Genomic DNA, 15,909 nt, shown 5'->3' on the forward strand with positions numbered 1-15,909 from the left:
TGCAGGGAATTTATCGATGGCTTTGTTGAAAAAAAATTTGACTTGAAAAAAAAAGAAAGACTTGTGATCTAACATTCAACCCAACATCCAAGGTTTATTCGGAAAAAATAACCAATCTTTGCTACTAAGATGGAAGATATTAGTAAAATAATTAGACCTATACCTGCAGAATTTTTGCTTTTTTGTGAACCCATTTTAAAACTTCTAACTAAACGGGGTAGTAATATAGAAGAAGACTAAAGAGTTCTTTCAGCTCAGTAGGCCTTTAAAATTGTGTCAAATAACTTTTTGTTGTTTCAAAAATTAGAACTTTATTCATAGTTCTTAATATTTTGCATTTACTTTGGTTTCTTTATTAAAAGATATTTAGTTTGTACAACTCTTTATTTATTACTTACCTAATAAACTGTCATAAATCTAATAATCAACATGTTAACTGGAGATAGAAGACATGTCCCAAATCAAAATTTTTTAGAGACCAAATTTTTTTAGTGACCAAATAATAATATTGAACTTTATTCTAGTACTCAAGACATAACACACTATGTCATAAACTAAAAAAAAAATAATCATATAATTAAAACATTTTCTTTGCCTAATACGCAATTTTTTTTTTAGTTTCTGAAAAAAAAAGTTTTTGTAACATGTCCCTTATTTCAGGTTAGCGATTCATGTTAATAAACCCTTAAAAAAAGAGCATTTAAAATGTGTCATTTTTATTGATTTTTTTTAAACAATGTAATTTTTGTTTATATCCTCACTTGGGTACGGTTTCAATTTTTTTTTAATGAAAAAACTGGTAATTACTGATGGTAAAAATATTATTTTTTGCACTTACTTTACTCTTTCATGTGCTATAGTGGAAATTCGTCTACTATATCTGTAGAAATCAGGTAACAAAATCAAGTCATTTATCAAACCAGGATAAAATTAACAACATTCTTTTTTTCAGTTGCGGTTTCTGAGCACATTTCATTTTCGTTTATTATATTGAAAAAGTATTTCTTAATTTTATATTAACACTATTTATTATTAATTTTTCTTTTGATGATGATAATGATGATTATGATGGTGATCAAAAACAATTGTTGGTTGGCGAACTGTAAACGTTTAGCATTATGTTTCTTTTGTTAACAAAGAGACTATTCGTGGGTTGCGTGAACTGTTCTCTATTAGGCACCTATATACAGTTACTCATTTATAGTTTAAGATCAACTTTGATATACTTGGCCAATAAAAAATAAAAAGTTTTTTTCAACAACTCTTACAACTCTTTTGTCTTTTTGAGCACTAGTTACGTTTTCCACCATAACTTTGCTTTATAATTTATGGCACTTAAAATCATCCTTGCTAAACATCGAGAATATTTTGTATATACGAGGAAGACTTAGCCTCTCTATGATACTTCAAAATAATGTTGCGTTCTGCTGGTGTGCAACGACGTCCCCAACCTACTCTGAAAGTTTTAGAAAATACTTTTACCATTGAGTATACATTATACATATACGGTACATTTTTTAAATGTTCTTTGGACGTTTTTATTAGGTTTAAATCTTATTAAAACGTGTGAAAAACGTTTTAAAAACGTACCGTGCCCACTTGGGTGTTTACTGCTTTGAAAACATTTAAAATGTATTTTTTAAACTTAGATAAATGTCCATAGACTCTATAAGGTCTCCAGGATTTGTAGACCAAGTTAAGTTATGATTTTTTAACGGTCTAAAGAAGTTTAACAGAAAGTCTTTATTTGTGTGTGCTTAGAAAATGCTAATAATACTTTTTAATATAAATTTTGAAAAACTTTGACCTGGGTATATTTGCGTATCTATATATATTTTCATGTTCGAATTTTTTAACTCTTTTTGTACTTGTTTTATTAATAAAAGAAATCTTCTCTAATTGCTTTGCTTTAAAATTCAATATTCTATATTATTTATATTTTAAAAAAATTTTTAAATATTTTTTAAAATTATAAAGAGTAAAAACAATTTTTTAAAATTATAAATTTGACTGTTTGGTAACTCTATTTATACAAAAAGATTTTTTTTTTTTACTTTTATACATTCAATTTTTTATTAAAAAACTTCCAAGCTTTAAACCGCTTTAAAATTATTTTAAACTAAAATTGCTTTTAATTTTCTTCCTAAAAATATAGAGATATAGTTTTAAATATAAAATATAAATATACCTAAACCTTTAAAATTTATAATCTTTTTAAAATTTCTAATTTCACATCCCTTAAAAAATACATATTACCCCATAGAAAGAAAAATTGTTAACTTAAAATAACGTCAACGAGTTTAAAAGAGTTTAACATATGAATGCTATAAGTAATCTAAAATATTTTTTTTCATTTTTACACAGTTGCAATTTTTTTTCACAATAGTAATTTTTGTGGGGGGAGGGGGGGGGGGAACAACGCGCACAGTATTTACACAGTTTTTCAGATTGATAAATAATATGCAACTGTGAAGTCCCTCATTATCAAAAAGTTACCTTAAGTTATCTAATTTTAACTTAGCTGAATAAACAATTTAACATATTAAAACCTCTGTTTTTTTAAAATAATTTTCATCAAACTGGTTTTGTCTTGCCGCAATAAAGGCAAAAAAATGCGAAAGTTGGTTGCTTTGTTAACAATAGTAGCCAGTGCCATAGCATGGAAAAAAGAAATGGAAAGTATGAAATGATTTATTTTATGAAACATTTACTTTGATATTGTATTCGCTTAATTACAATAAAGCTTTCTATATATGTTGCACTTTACGTTTTTAGACCCAAATATGTATCAGGGAGACATCCAGCTTACACCAGATGAAGAAGAAAGATTAAAAAATAAAATGAGTCCATTTGGATCAATCAAAGATAAAAGATGGACAAACAAAATAGTACCATACATGATTGATAATACGATAGGTGTGTGTGTGTGTTTTTTTTAATATTTTTTAGTTATAATTGTAAAAAAGACTTTACAAAAGTTATAAATAAATTTACAATTTTTATAAAGTCTTTATAAAAATTATAAATAAATTTGACTAATAAAATTAATCAACAACTTTTAAGTTCTTTTTCTGAATTAATGGTGTCAGTCAGGTACTGATCTAAAATTTTTGTTCAGATAAAGAAACTTGGTTTCTAAATCACTTACTACATAAACTTTAACACAATATTAGCTTTAACATAGATGCTGGAACACGTCAAGCAATTAACGATGCAATCGCAGATTATCACACTTACACTTGCCTTAGATTTGTTCCGAGAAAAAGTGAACCAAACTACATCAGGTTTACAAAAGGAGCAGGGTATGTACAATATTTTATCAGATAAAATATGTTAAACTTTTTAAGTTTGACATAGTATATATGAAAAACTTTAATTGTTATAAATAGCTTCTTTTGCTATAATACGCATTTATTGTTTTGCCTTAAGAGTAAATAAGTGCATATATATTTTTTAGGTGCACTTCACCAGTAGGAATGAGTGGTGGTGTAAATGTAGTTTCTCTTGGAGAAAATTGTGGAGATAAAGGAACAGCTTTGCACGAAATTGGTCATAGTATAGGTATACGCCTCTCACAATGCTATTAGATAGATCCAAAGTTCTTATAATATTAAAAACTTTCCTAAATTCTTATTTCATAAAATACATCCAAAAAATAAACAGTTAAAAATTAAAAGTAAATTAATTTATCATTTAAGAAACCCTAAAAAAAAAAATTTTTTTTAGGGTTGTATCATGAACAATCAAGACCAGACAGAGGAAAATATATTAAAATTAACTATAACAACATTGATCCAAGTAAGTTTAATTGTTATAATTTATATGTTTCATACTTTAACAAGTTGCGTATAAATAAAAAATGTTGAAAATAAACAAATATCTATCTTTGAATTTTATACGTACGTAAACTATACGTGAATACGTGAAGTAAGGCTGTTGCTACTCTGGATTTTGTTTGTACTGCTTTGTTTATGTTTGAGCCCAGATTTAAACAACAGATCCTTAGTAAGCTCTCTACTCACTCTCTAATCACTCTCTAATCACTCCGTCATAAAGGCTTAAATACTTGTTTTAAGTGAATTTTTGACATTTTTTTAAAATTGTTTATGCTTTAAAATTTTAATAATTTTTTTGAACTTTGTTTTTTATTAAATCTTAAATAAAAAAAGTAATGATTTGGTTTTATTTTTTTAATTTAATGAAAAAATAATGCTATTACTATTGCTGGGCTATTGCTATTTATAATGCTTTGAATATACTATCAGTGTTAATCAGGGATGACGACACGGGTTTCGAAGTGTGTGTGTGGGAGGGAGGGAGAGGGGGGTTAACCGCAAAGAAATTTCTTGAAAAAAAAAAAGGTCATTAAGTGAAAAAGTAAGGATGAGAGGGAGGTATCATTTACACTGGGCCCCCTTCCTGGTGTTGTTGGCTCTGATAGCATACATTATATATTATGTTATTTGAATGATACGCTTGCATATATCTATTAGTCCTAGAAATATCGTAAAAAATATTTAAAGAGGAAAAGGTTTAAACCCACTAGCTAAACTATTATTATTATTGTTATTATTGTTATTATTGTTATTATTGTTATTATTATTATTATTATTATTATTCTCATTATTAATAGAATATGGCACTGCTTTTGCGTTTGACATTGCAAATGATATTGATTCTTTGGGCACTGAATACGATCTTCGTTCAGCAATGCATTACAGGTATGGTTTGTTTCCGCGAATTTTTGGTTTAAATTTGTTTGTTTATTTTTTAGTACAGGGAAGGAGGAGGAGTAGTTAGATATTGTAAACTCTCTTGCCTTACATTTTCCACCCCTTTCAACTAGATAAGAACTTTTTTTATGTTTGTCACAAGTTAGTGATCTGCAGAGTGAAAATATAAAAAATTAAAGTTTTATATTAATTAACTTTAAAATTTTGAAAATTTTAGTTATAAAATTTTAGTTATATAAAAACCTCAAAGCTTAAAAGTTAAAAAAACTTAACTTTCACATAAAATGTTATTACTTTTATATTTTAAAACATAATAATTTCCTCGAATAATTTCCTCTAGCTCCGAAGCATTTGCCAAGCCCGGTTTGCAAACTATTACGACAGTAGATCCTAAAAACATGAAATACATAGAAAACTTTAACCAAATTATTGGTTTTAGCGTCATAGATGTTCAGCAAATCAGAAAGATGTACAATTGCCCAGGAGGTAATCTTTTTTTTATAATTTGAATCTTTTTTTTTTATAGTGTTATATTTTCAATATTTTTTTTGTTTGTTTTAATTCATAATTGTATATTCAACTATTTTAATTAATTTATTGCTTAAATAGGACCACTTCCGAATAACTGCATTGACAAAGAAAAAACACAAGATTGTGAATATTGGAAAAACACAGGTCTATGTAATACAAATAAACCCTTCATGTATTTCCGATGCCGTAAAACATGTAACGTCTGCTAAAGATAAATTTAAATTTCTTACCTTAAAATTGTCTTTGTATCGATTTAAATTGATTTAGGTTGGTACCTATGAATTTACTAAAAGTTTTAAATAAGTCAGGGAAAGATTGAGTTTTTTTTTTACTAATTATTGTTTAAATATTTACAATTTAATGAGAGATCATTTTGTAAACTAGTTAGTTATGTTGCTAGTTAGGTAGTAAGTCCCACCGTTTAAGTAGGGAAAGATGGAAAAGATGAAGAACGTTTTGTGAACTCCGACTAATTGCAAAACTATCAGTCTTAAATTAATAATATTTTGTCAGTTTTGTTTGTTTTATCGTAACGGCAAATTGCCTGAAAAAAAAAATATTTATAAAAAAGTTACACCCGAAGGACACCATCAATTAGCAGTAACCAAAACCAAGGTATTTTTTTAAAGCCCAATAAATAAACTTTTGCAAATAAAGTTACGTTAACAATATTAAAAATAAGCAATTTGTGTTTTAAAATGCAAGATATAAATACAGTTTCGTTTCCACCTATTTTTAAATTTTTTTGTTGATTTGTTATAAGAAACGCTGTCTTGCTCCATTTGCCATCATGCTCGTTTTTTCCTACTAGAATAATACTCTTGTGGAAACAATATGCAACAAACATATACAAAATATGCGAAAAGGACACTGTATTAATGTTTTATACATAGGCAAAAATAAACACCATAAGCAGTAAACCATAAAGAGAAGGCGTCATGTATTATAATATGATAAAGGCTCAAATTATAATAAAATATAAATAAAAAAACGTATGTATATATATATATATATATATATATATATATATATATATATATGGAGGCCGTTGTAGTAATAAACTGGAAATATGTAACAAAATTCGATTTTAATTTGATTTTTAAAAGGAAGGGGAAAGGAGGGGAAGGGGGGGGGGGAAGAATGTTGACATAAATTTTTAAGGAGTCAATGTATAAAACTCAAGTAAAATTTTTTTCTAAACATTTTACTTTAAATTACTTTTTTGGAGGAAGGGAGGGGGGGTAATCAAATGTTGACGTAAGTTTTTAAGGGGGTCTCTGAAAGTTTGACAAGTTGTTGACAAGGGGGAGGGACAGGGGGAAAACTTAGAATACTTATTTTAGATTATTTAAGATTATCATTGGACTTACAGATATTATTCAAGATACAATAAGTAGTTCATATTAATTGTTCGTGATGTAATGTCGAACAATTTTTAAAATCATTAGGTAGTTTTTAGAGGGAGAATATTGCTAATTTTCATAAAACATATTTGATGACGTTGGTTCAAACAAAATATTATAAAAACTATGGTGCTGCAATGGTAAAAATTGAAACCCAAAGCACAGAGCTATTATATCTAAAAAAAACTTATCCTGGAAACAACAAAACCAATAATATCTCCATGAAAGTCGCTAAAAGTATTGGAATTATATATAAAGTTCAACATATGTTAAATAAACAACAATTAAAGCAACTATGTTATTCGTTTATCCACTGCCATTTATATTATGCAAATATTGTATGGGAAGCGCGCACAAAACTAAATTTAAATCTCTTTATTAGCATCAGAAACACGCAGCTCGCTTAATTAATTTTGTGAATCGTTTTTCAAATTCAAAACCACTTCTGCGAGAAATGAAAGCCTTAAATGAATACGAACTAAATGTTTATAATATTTTATGTTTCATGTTTAAATGAAAAAATCATTTATCTCATGATATTATTTCTTATCGCGAATTATAGTTTTGCCATATTTTGATTTGTTTTTGAAATGGACTTTAAATTCGTTCAAACGAAAATTAAAAAAAGTTATCTTTTCAGCAGAAAATATTTTTTTCTTGTTTTTAGTTCTTTTGTTTCATATATTTTATTTAGTATATTTATATTTTAAATGCACAGTTATATATAGTTTATGTTGATTTATTTTTATTGGTTAAATTGAAATTTATTGGTATTATTAATATATTTCATATTGTAAAGAGTTTCATAATAAGGTCGTATGATCTTCTGGAAGTCCTCCCGATTATATTTGTAATAAAGCTATTCTGTAATTGTAACTTTTTTTATTGAAGGCAAATAAATAAACAAATAAAAAAATATTTTATTCTCCACGAATTAGATTATCAGTTACTGCAATTGTTCGTTGCATGTTTGCGATCTTTTAGCAAAATATATGTATTAACTTATAACTTTGCAACTATATTGCTCATGAAAAATTAATGTTATGTTTTTGTTAGCTCTAGTTATTGTCTAGATTTTTCTCTGTCTAGCTACTTTGCCATTATTGCTCATCGGCAATAATGGCAAAATAGCTTTCTCGTTGTATTTTTTGTAATTCTGCCTTTTCTTAGTCACGCGACTATAACAACTAATTATTGCATAATTATAACTTTATTATTATGCAATCATTCAGTTTAAGCTTGAGTTTTTTTTTTTTTTTTTTTTTTTTTTTTTTTTTTAATTTTAGTTTACATTATTTACATGTCGTAATTTACATGTAATATATAAATATATAAACTTGGAATCTGGAAGAAGATCACAACGATCTTGTCGCCAGAACCATATAAAAATTACAATATAAATATAATATAAAGTAATACAAGTAGATTATGACAAAATAACAATCCAAAACATTTCAAATAATAAATCGTTAAAATAACATCTCAAAAATATTTCAATATATTATCCGTTGAGAAAATAATATTCTTTAATTTGTTTTTAAAAACAGAAAAAGAGATAGATGAATCAAAATTAGGCTGGACAATTTTATTCCAGAGATAAGGTGCTCGATAATCTATACAAAATTGATTAAACTTTGTTTGACAAAAGGGTTCTTTTAAATAGTTTTTATTTCGCAAACTATATTTATTCTTTTCTTTAAAGGTAAATAGATCTTTAAAAACATGTAATAAAGGGTTGTTCATACAACAAAACGTAAAACATAAAGTATTATACAAATTAAGTTCAAATACGTTTAATACATTCATTTCTTTGAATAAAGGTTTTGTATTTGAAAAACGATTTAAAAAATGTATTATTCGCATTGCATGTTTCTGATGGCGGTAAAGACATTGCAATTTACTTTTACCTGTACTTCCCCAGGCAATATTTGCATAGTTTATATAGCTATGAATAAATGAGTAGTATAGTTGTTTTAAATTATTTTTATTTAAATAATTTCTGGCCTTATAGAGGATTCCAATACTTTTCGCAACTTTTGTTGATATATAATCAATATGAGTTTTCCATGTCATATTTTCGTCAAGATAAATACCTAGGAATTTTAAAACGGAATCTTTTTTTATTTCTACTTCATCAATATAGAGTTTTGGTAAATCATTGGGCAAAAAACGCTTTTTTGTTGAGGAGTGGAAAAGGATCCACTTTGTTTTGTCAATATTTAAGGTTAGTTTGTTGCATTTAAACCAAGTCGAAATTTTTATAAGTTCTTCGTTCATATTTAAAAAAAGTTTGTTAATGTCTTTGTTTGATAAAAATAAATTTGTATCGTCTGCAAACATGATGCTCATAAGGTTCGAGGCCTTATTTAGATCGTTGATGTATACTAAAAAGAGAAGTGGACCAAGTATAGAACCCTGTGGAACACCACATTTTATTTCAATTAATGTTTTATTTTGAAAATCAATAGGAAGCATATCTTCTCCGTGGTAGACGAATTGCTTTCTATTTGACAAGTAGCTTTTATACCATTTGATCAATTTACCAGTTATTCCGTAGAACTCAAGTTTTTTAAGTAGGATATCATGATTGACTGTATCAAAAGCCTTTGATAAATCGACAAAAACACCAAGTGTATATTGTGATTTAGCAAAAGAATTTGAGACTTCACGTGTAAACTGAATAATGGCTTGTTCAGTTGAACTATTTTTTTTAAAGCCGAATTGATTTTTATATAGTAAATTATTTGAAATCAGGTAGTTGTATGTCTTTTCAAAGATGATTTTTTCTAAAATTTTTGAAAACGTAGGAAGGATAGAAATAGGGCGATAATTATTGACGTTTGATTTTTCACCGTCTTTATAAATCGGGATAACTTTAGCAATTTTTAATAGGTCAGGGAAAACCCCTTGTTGTATAGATGTTTTAAAAACTTTAAATAGAATATTTTTCAAACTTTCAAAGCAATCTATAATTATGTTACCGTTTATTCCATCGGCACCGATTGCTTTGTGTCTTTTTAGAGATTTGAAGGCTCTTTCAAACTCTTCAATTGATAAATCTAGGAATAAGTCATGGGGAGAAAGTAAATTATTAGAAGTTGTCAAAAAATCATTAAAGGAAGTATTCGTAGAAGGAATCCTATCAGCCAGCCTACTTCCGACATCAGTAAAGTATTTATTAAATTCTTCCGCTATTTCATTTGGTTCATATACACATAAATTGTTTATTTTAATCATTTTCGGAAGAAAATTTGAACAGGTTTTCTGATTCCCCGTTATTTCTTTTAATATTTTCCATATTTGTTTTGAGTTATTTTTATATTTAGTAATAAATTTATATTAGAGTAATAATTTTTTTTCAGGTTTTTACGAATTTTTTCAAATAAAGTTTTGTAGTTTTTATATATGCGTAAATTAGCATGAGATTTTGTTTTTAAATATTTTATATACAAATTTTGTTTAATTTTTGAAGATTTTTTAAGACCCTTGGTAATCCAAGGACTTTTTAAGGTTTTTGGTTTTAAGGTTATTTTGAAAACGGGAAAATTTGCATCGTACACCGAGAAGAATGTATTAAAGAAATTATTATAGATTACATTTATGTCTTCATTAAAATTTATATGCTTCCAGTTTAACATTGATAATTGATACTTAAACGTTTCTAAATTTTTTTTGTTAAAAATACGTTTTCTTATAGTTTGGCTTTTAATAGTGTTAGGAGTTAAAATTGTGTTGATTGTTAGAAAAATGGGAAAGTGATCTGATATATCTGATTTTATAATGCCTTTTTGTATGTTACTGTTATATACATCTGTTGTTAAAATATTGTCTATTAGGGTGATTGAGTTTTCTGTTATTCGAGTAGGCCGGTTGATAAGCGGTATTGCTCCTGATACAAATATTTCATCATAAAATTTTTTTATTTTTTTGTTTTCGCTATATCGCAAGCAATCCATATTTAAATCGCCAATTACAAAGTTTTTTTTCTTTTCTTTGTTACCTTTATGAAAAATATTGTGCTTTAAGTATAAGCTTAAATTTTCTGACGCACCACCAGGTGGTCTATAACAACAACTTAGTAGAATGCTTTTGCTTTTAAACTTATCGCTTTTATTGTTTAAAATTTCAATTGTAACGATTTCTTTATCGCCATCAGAAACGCACAAATCTTTCCTAACGTTATGCGCAATGTTTTGTTTTACGTAAATCAGAATTCCTCCGCCGCGTTTATTCAATTGCCTTTCTAATAAAATTGTTTCAAAACTAGGAAGATGGAAGTTAGAGTTATTATTAAGCTCATTTTGTGAACACCAAGTTTCCGTTAAACAAATAATATCAAAATAGTTTTTAGTTTCTTCTATAAAATGTCGAAGATATTCAAAATTTTTGTTCATACTTCTTATATTTATGTGGACGATTCTGATTTTTTTGTTTTCATCGCCATTTTTACAAAGAAATTCTTTTAAGTCACTAGCATAATGATAAAAACAATCTATTTTTAAGTCATTAAAATAATTAACATCTGGATCTGTGTTTTCATCAGATCCAATGTATTTGTTTCCGAAGTTGAAAATAAGTGATTCATAGTCCTCCATTTTACATTTTTTGTTGTTATCATTTTGTGTATACTAAATAAGATTTAAAAGAATTTCTTATACTTCTGAGGCGCGCGTTACAAGTTTGGTATATATAACTTTAGCAAACTTACCCTCAGCTCGAAGTTCTTTTGCTTTTGTAAATAAAAGTCGTCTTTTTTCGATTGTGTAATTGCTATAGTCTTCGTTTATATATATTTTTTCGTTCCATAGTTTTCTTTTTTTATATTCATTTAATACGATTTCTCTATCTTTATAGTTAAGAAACTTTACAACAATAGTCCTTTTTCTTTTTCCAGATTCGTGCTTCTTCCCAGTCCTGTGTGCTCTTTCAATTGCAATGTTGTTTTTAATTCCGAGTTTCTCCTTTAAGAACTCTTTGACCTTTGCTTCGCTATCTTTCCAAGTTTCTTCTTCTCTTTCGTCAAAGCCATCAAAACGAAGATTGTTTCGCCTACTCCTATCTTCTAATTCTGCTAATTTATCTTGAATAATTTCGGTGCATTTTAGATTCACGTTGTCTTTGTTATAATTATTCAGTTTTACTTTTAAGTCATTTGATTCCTTAACAACTTGTTCATAATATTCATTCTGAAAATTCATTGCTTTAGTAACTTCAGCGATTTCTCTCTTCAGTAAAGCATTTTCCTTTTTTAATTTTTCAATTTCGTTGTAAAACTTTTCTTCTAATTTATCAAATCTATCTCCAAAGGTTTTTAGTAAAGTGCTTTCATGACATTCCAAAAATTCTTTTACAATTGTTAAAGATTTTGCCATTTTCGAATTATTTCAAAATATAAAAACTTATTTTTGTTCAAGTTCAAAGTTATTCTTAGCTAAAATAAATTAAGCCAAGTTGATAACTTTTCCACCTGTTGGTTTAATTTTTTTGTTTTGCCTAAAAGTGTTTTTAATTTTCGACTTGCTCTAATATATTAATTTCTTTTAGAAATTTTGTTTAGTGTGTAACATAGTCCGAACATGATCAAAACAGCATAATAGAAAAATATAATTGACAATTTTTTTTTACCTGCTGAGAGGGGATCTCATGCTCAGTTCCAGACGTGAAGCAGTGTAATGAAGCTGCCATTGTTGTTTACGATTATTTGGTTCTAACTTTTTTTTGATAATTTCATGCAATTTTTTTCTTAGGTAACATTCCTGTTGCAGCTACTATAGATGTAAAACCACTTCTTTTGTTGTTATCGTTACAAGTATACTTTTTGCACTTAATTATTACAATTAGTATTTTATTTGCTATTACACAACAGTGTTTGTGATTACCCACTTTTCCTCCTTTCAAAAATGTAAAAAATAACTTTTTTCACCTTTGGAGAAACTACGTATTTTAGGCTAGTGCTGAGTAAATTTGTTTTTCAAGGTAGGTAACTAAGAGCCATGTAGTATACTCTAATTTTTAGCATGTTGATACAGGTGTCAAGTGAGGATGAGTTGCGAAAAGTTCAGGTAATTGAAGCTAACCTAAACCCGTCCCGAGCCTTAATTGCTCCCGTCCATAAACTACTTTCCTAAGATCATATAAAATCATAAATTAGATCAAGATTCATTACCAGATATCAAATTTTGCCAAAAACGCTTTTATCGTTTAAGATTTATGAACATGCAAAATTTAAAATTCCTCGAACTTACCCCCCTGAAATAACTTTGAACGGTCATAAATTTTAAACGATATACATCAGATACATATGTCGATGAATTTCGATCTCGTTTATTAAATACACATAAAAAAAAATATAAATTCTATTTAGAAACCACAACCTGTTTGGAATTTGATGGGGATGGGGGTGGTTAAGGGCTGGAAGATTGTCTCAAATACCCCAAAATTGCATAAACAAATCATGCCCACGAGTATGTTTTGCGAGTTTCAAAAACCGAACAATAAAACTTATTAACTACATATTTCTATTGGTATTTTAGTTATTACAATTATTAGAATTCAGTTATTAGAATTATAACAAATATTAATAATTTCAAAGGCTAGTTGTCGCTAGTTGTTAATAATTAAATTAATAACTCCTCACACGCATTGAAGAATGAACTGGAAACAGGTTTTTGGTCATTACATTGAAACTTTATTAATGGGACGGATATATCTTGGCAATATTATATATGCATATAAGAAGCTTTTACTTAAAGAGATCATTTAAAATGTCTAATCATGCCTAAGAACACTTCAATTTTGTTAAAATGTTTTGTTTTTAAAATTTTTGTTGTTTTAATTTTGTTAAAATGTTTTGTTTTTAAAATTTGCTGCATCAGGAAAGGCAAGAATTTAAGACCTATAAATAATGATGAAACAACATATATAAATCTAAATAAAAAGAAAAAAAACTACTCAAACGTTATGAAAATTAAATTCTCAAATGATTATTCAACTAGTAACTCAGAACTTATTACCATGCTTTGCTCAAAATATTGGAAAAAGCTTGCTAGGACAGACCTTTACTTCAATATACAATCGTGTTGTAAAAGTAAAATATTTATATATAATGTACTTCGGTTAAAATTTAGTTAAGTTATTATAGTAACTATAGTTACTAGACATACGCTATACAGTTTAGACCTGAATTATCAGAAGGAGAAAATGTGAATGTTTAATATTTAAAAATAATCTCAAATCAAAAATGGAAATATTGGCCCATATGGTTGAATGTGTTTTGGGAAAACCTGTTTATGAAGACGCCAAAGGCAGTTTCAATTTTTCGAAAAGATTTTAAAAATGAAACAACGGAAATTTTTATTTGTTTTAATCAAACAACAACTTGGGAAAAAAAAGTATAATTTAATCTGCAAATATAGAAACAAATAAAGCTGTATACATTCAAGCTAAATAATTTTAATATTAAGGAATTATTTTTTTAGATAAATTTCCAATATTTTAGTATATAAATATTCTAGTTTATGCATTTATGTAAAGTCAGACATTCGTTTATTATAATGATAAAGTATGCAATTATTGCATATAAAGTAGTTATTTCCTTTTTCATTGAAAAGTTTGAAACCTGCAAAACGATTTTATTTTTCAGATTGCTTTTTTTAAGTGTAACAAGATATCCCACATTCGCGTATAAAGTTAAAAAAACAAAAAAACTTTGATGACCATTGTAAGATCAACATCCCCTACGACGCAAGGAAAATTTATGTCCAGTTCTATTAAAGGTTTTTGCACAAATGAATCAGGGAACACTTTAGCTTTGAAAACCTTTGGTTCAAAGCAACTTGTTGTCTCTGACGAAAAGACTGAGGTTAAAAACCTTTCTTATCTTTGATAAATTAAACAAACTTCACTCGTATAACTACATAAAAGAAAAAGTTTTAATGCTTAAAAATATTTTTTTTAATAATTTTTTTATGAGTTACAAGTCCATTTTTTAAATAGTTTTGTAATGAATTCTAAGTAATCGCAATATGATTAAAGTTGCACATTTTGCGAGGAGTGAACGGACAAAGGAAAAGTGTGGAATCTAGTTTTGATATTAAACTGACTGAAAACAACAAGCTGATTAGAAATTTAATTGGCGGTGATAAATTCTCATTGTTATTAAGAGTAAATCAAAACAGAGAGGTAAATAATCTTTTACTTAAAATTTTTTTAGGTAAGTAGATTGCAATCTTCGTCATCCATTTTGATTTTTTATGCAGTTATATTTTTATGCAGTTTTTCATGCAGTTTTTCATGCAGTTTTTATGCAGTTTATATGGAGTTGGTAAGAAGAAACAAGAAACAAATGATGTTGGTATCAAACTAAGTGTAGATAGAGGGTAGGAGTTACTTAAAGTTACTCTATCAATCACTTTCAAACCAGAGTTCATTATGGAAAAAAGATTTTTTGATGAAATTTGAAATTTGTAAATGAATCTTGACCTAACTCACGATATAAGATAAAAAAAGATTTTATAATTTTAGGAGACGTAGTTCAAGGAAGCGAACAATTAGGGGTCGGGATGGGGTTGGGTTAGCTTCAATTTCCTAAACCTTTTGCTAGTCATCAATACGCTAGAAATTGGGGTATGCTACATGGCTCTTAGTTACCTATCTTAAACAACAAATTTACTAGGCATTCACTTAAATACCTGATTTCTTCTCGGGCCCCTTATGATAAACCAAAATTTGGGGAGATGTGTTGCAAAGTCTTAGATCATGTCCTTATGCACCGTGTTTAAAATAGCGTTTGGTTGCGTGGCTATAAATAGAGTTATTTTATGTAACGCAAATGGTTTTTTTTTTTTTTTTTTTTTTTTTTTTTTTTTTCTAGGTGCTCCCAGAAGTCCTTACGGTCTTATCATGGAGCACCGCGGGGAGAGCATTTAATTAGAAGTTCACGCCTCCTTCTTTACCAATGTCGCTTATTGGGCTAGAGCCGGCGTCGAACCCGGGACCTCTGGGTTCTGAGCCAGAACTCTAACCACTGCGCCACGGCTGCTCAATGGGATCATCATGCGGATAATATCCTAATTACAAGTTGTATACAAGTTCTTATAGGGTTGATATGTGAACAAATACATTCTACGACGTAAGCAAAACCCTACTCCATTATTATGAGCAGATTGCGAAAAATATGATGCCTTCAATAGTTTGTGCAACTACAATTTTTTTTACTAAATTAATTAATTAAACTTAAATCA

The 15,909-nt window shown here is 27.7% G+C and overlaps 1 protein-coding gene across 1 annotated transcript; it reads left to right on the forward strand.

Moving 5' to 3' along the window:
* The first annotated feature begins 2,530 nt into the window (after positions 1-2,530).
* Positions 2,531-5,501, forward strand: LOC136071970 (hatching enzyme 1.2-like). Its single transcript, XM_065818662.1, has 8 exons — positions 2,531-2,679; positions 2,776-2,916; positions 3,185-3,302; positions 3,458-3,561; positions 3,727-3,798; positions 4,634-4,721; positions 5,074-5,219; positions 5,343-5,501. The coding sequence occupies exons 1-8, from the start codon at positions 2,613-2,615 to the stop codon at positions 5,471-5,473; spliced, it is 867 nt and encodes a 288-aa protein (XP_065674734.1). The 5' UTR covers positions 2,531-2,612; the 3' UTR covers positions 5,474-5,501.
* Positions 5,502-15,909: the final 10,408 nt, after the last annotated feature.

The sequence above is a fragment of the Hydra vulgaris genome, chromosome 15 (assembly GCF_038396675.1).
Source record: "Hydra vulgaris chromosome 15, alternate assembly HydraT2T_AEP".
Lineage (NCBI taxonomy): Eukaryota > Metazoa > Cnidaria > Hydrozoa > Anthoathecata > Hydridae > Hydra > Hydra vulgaris.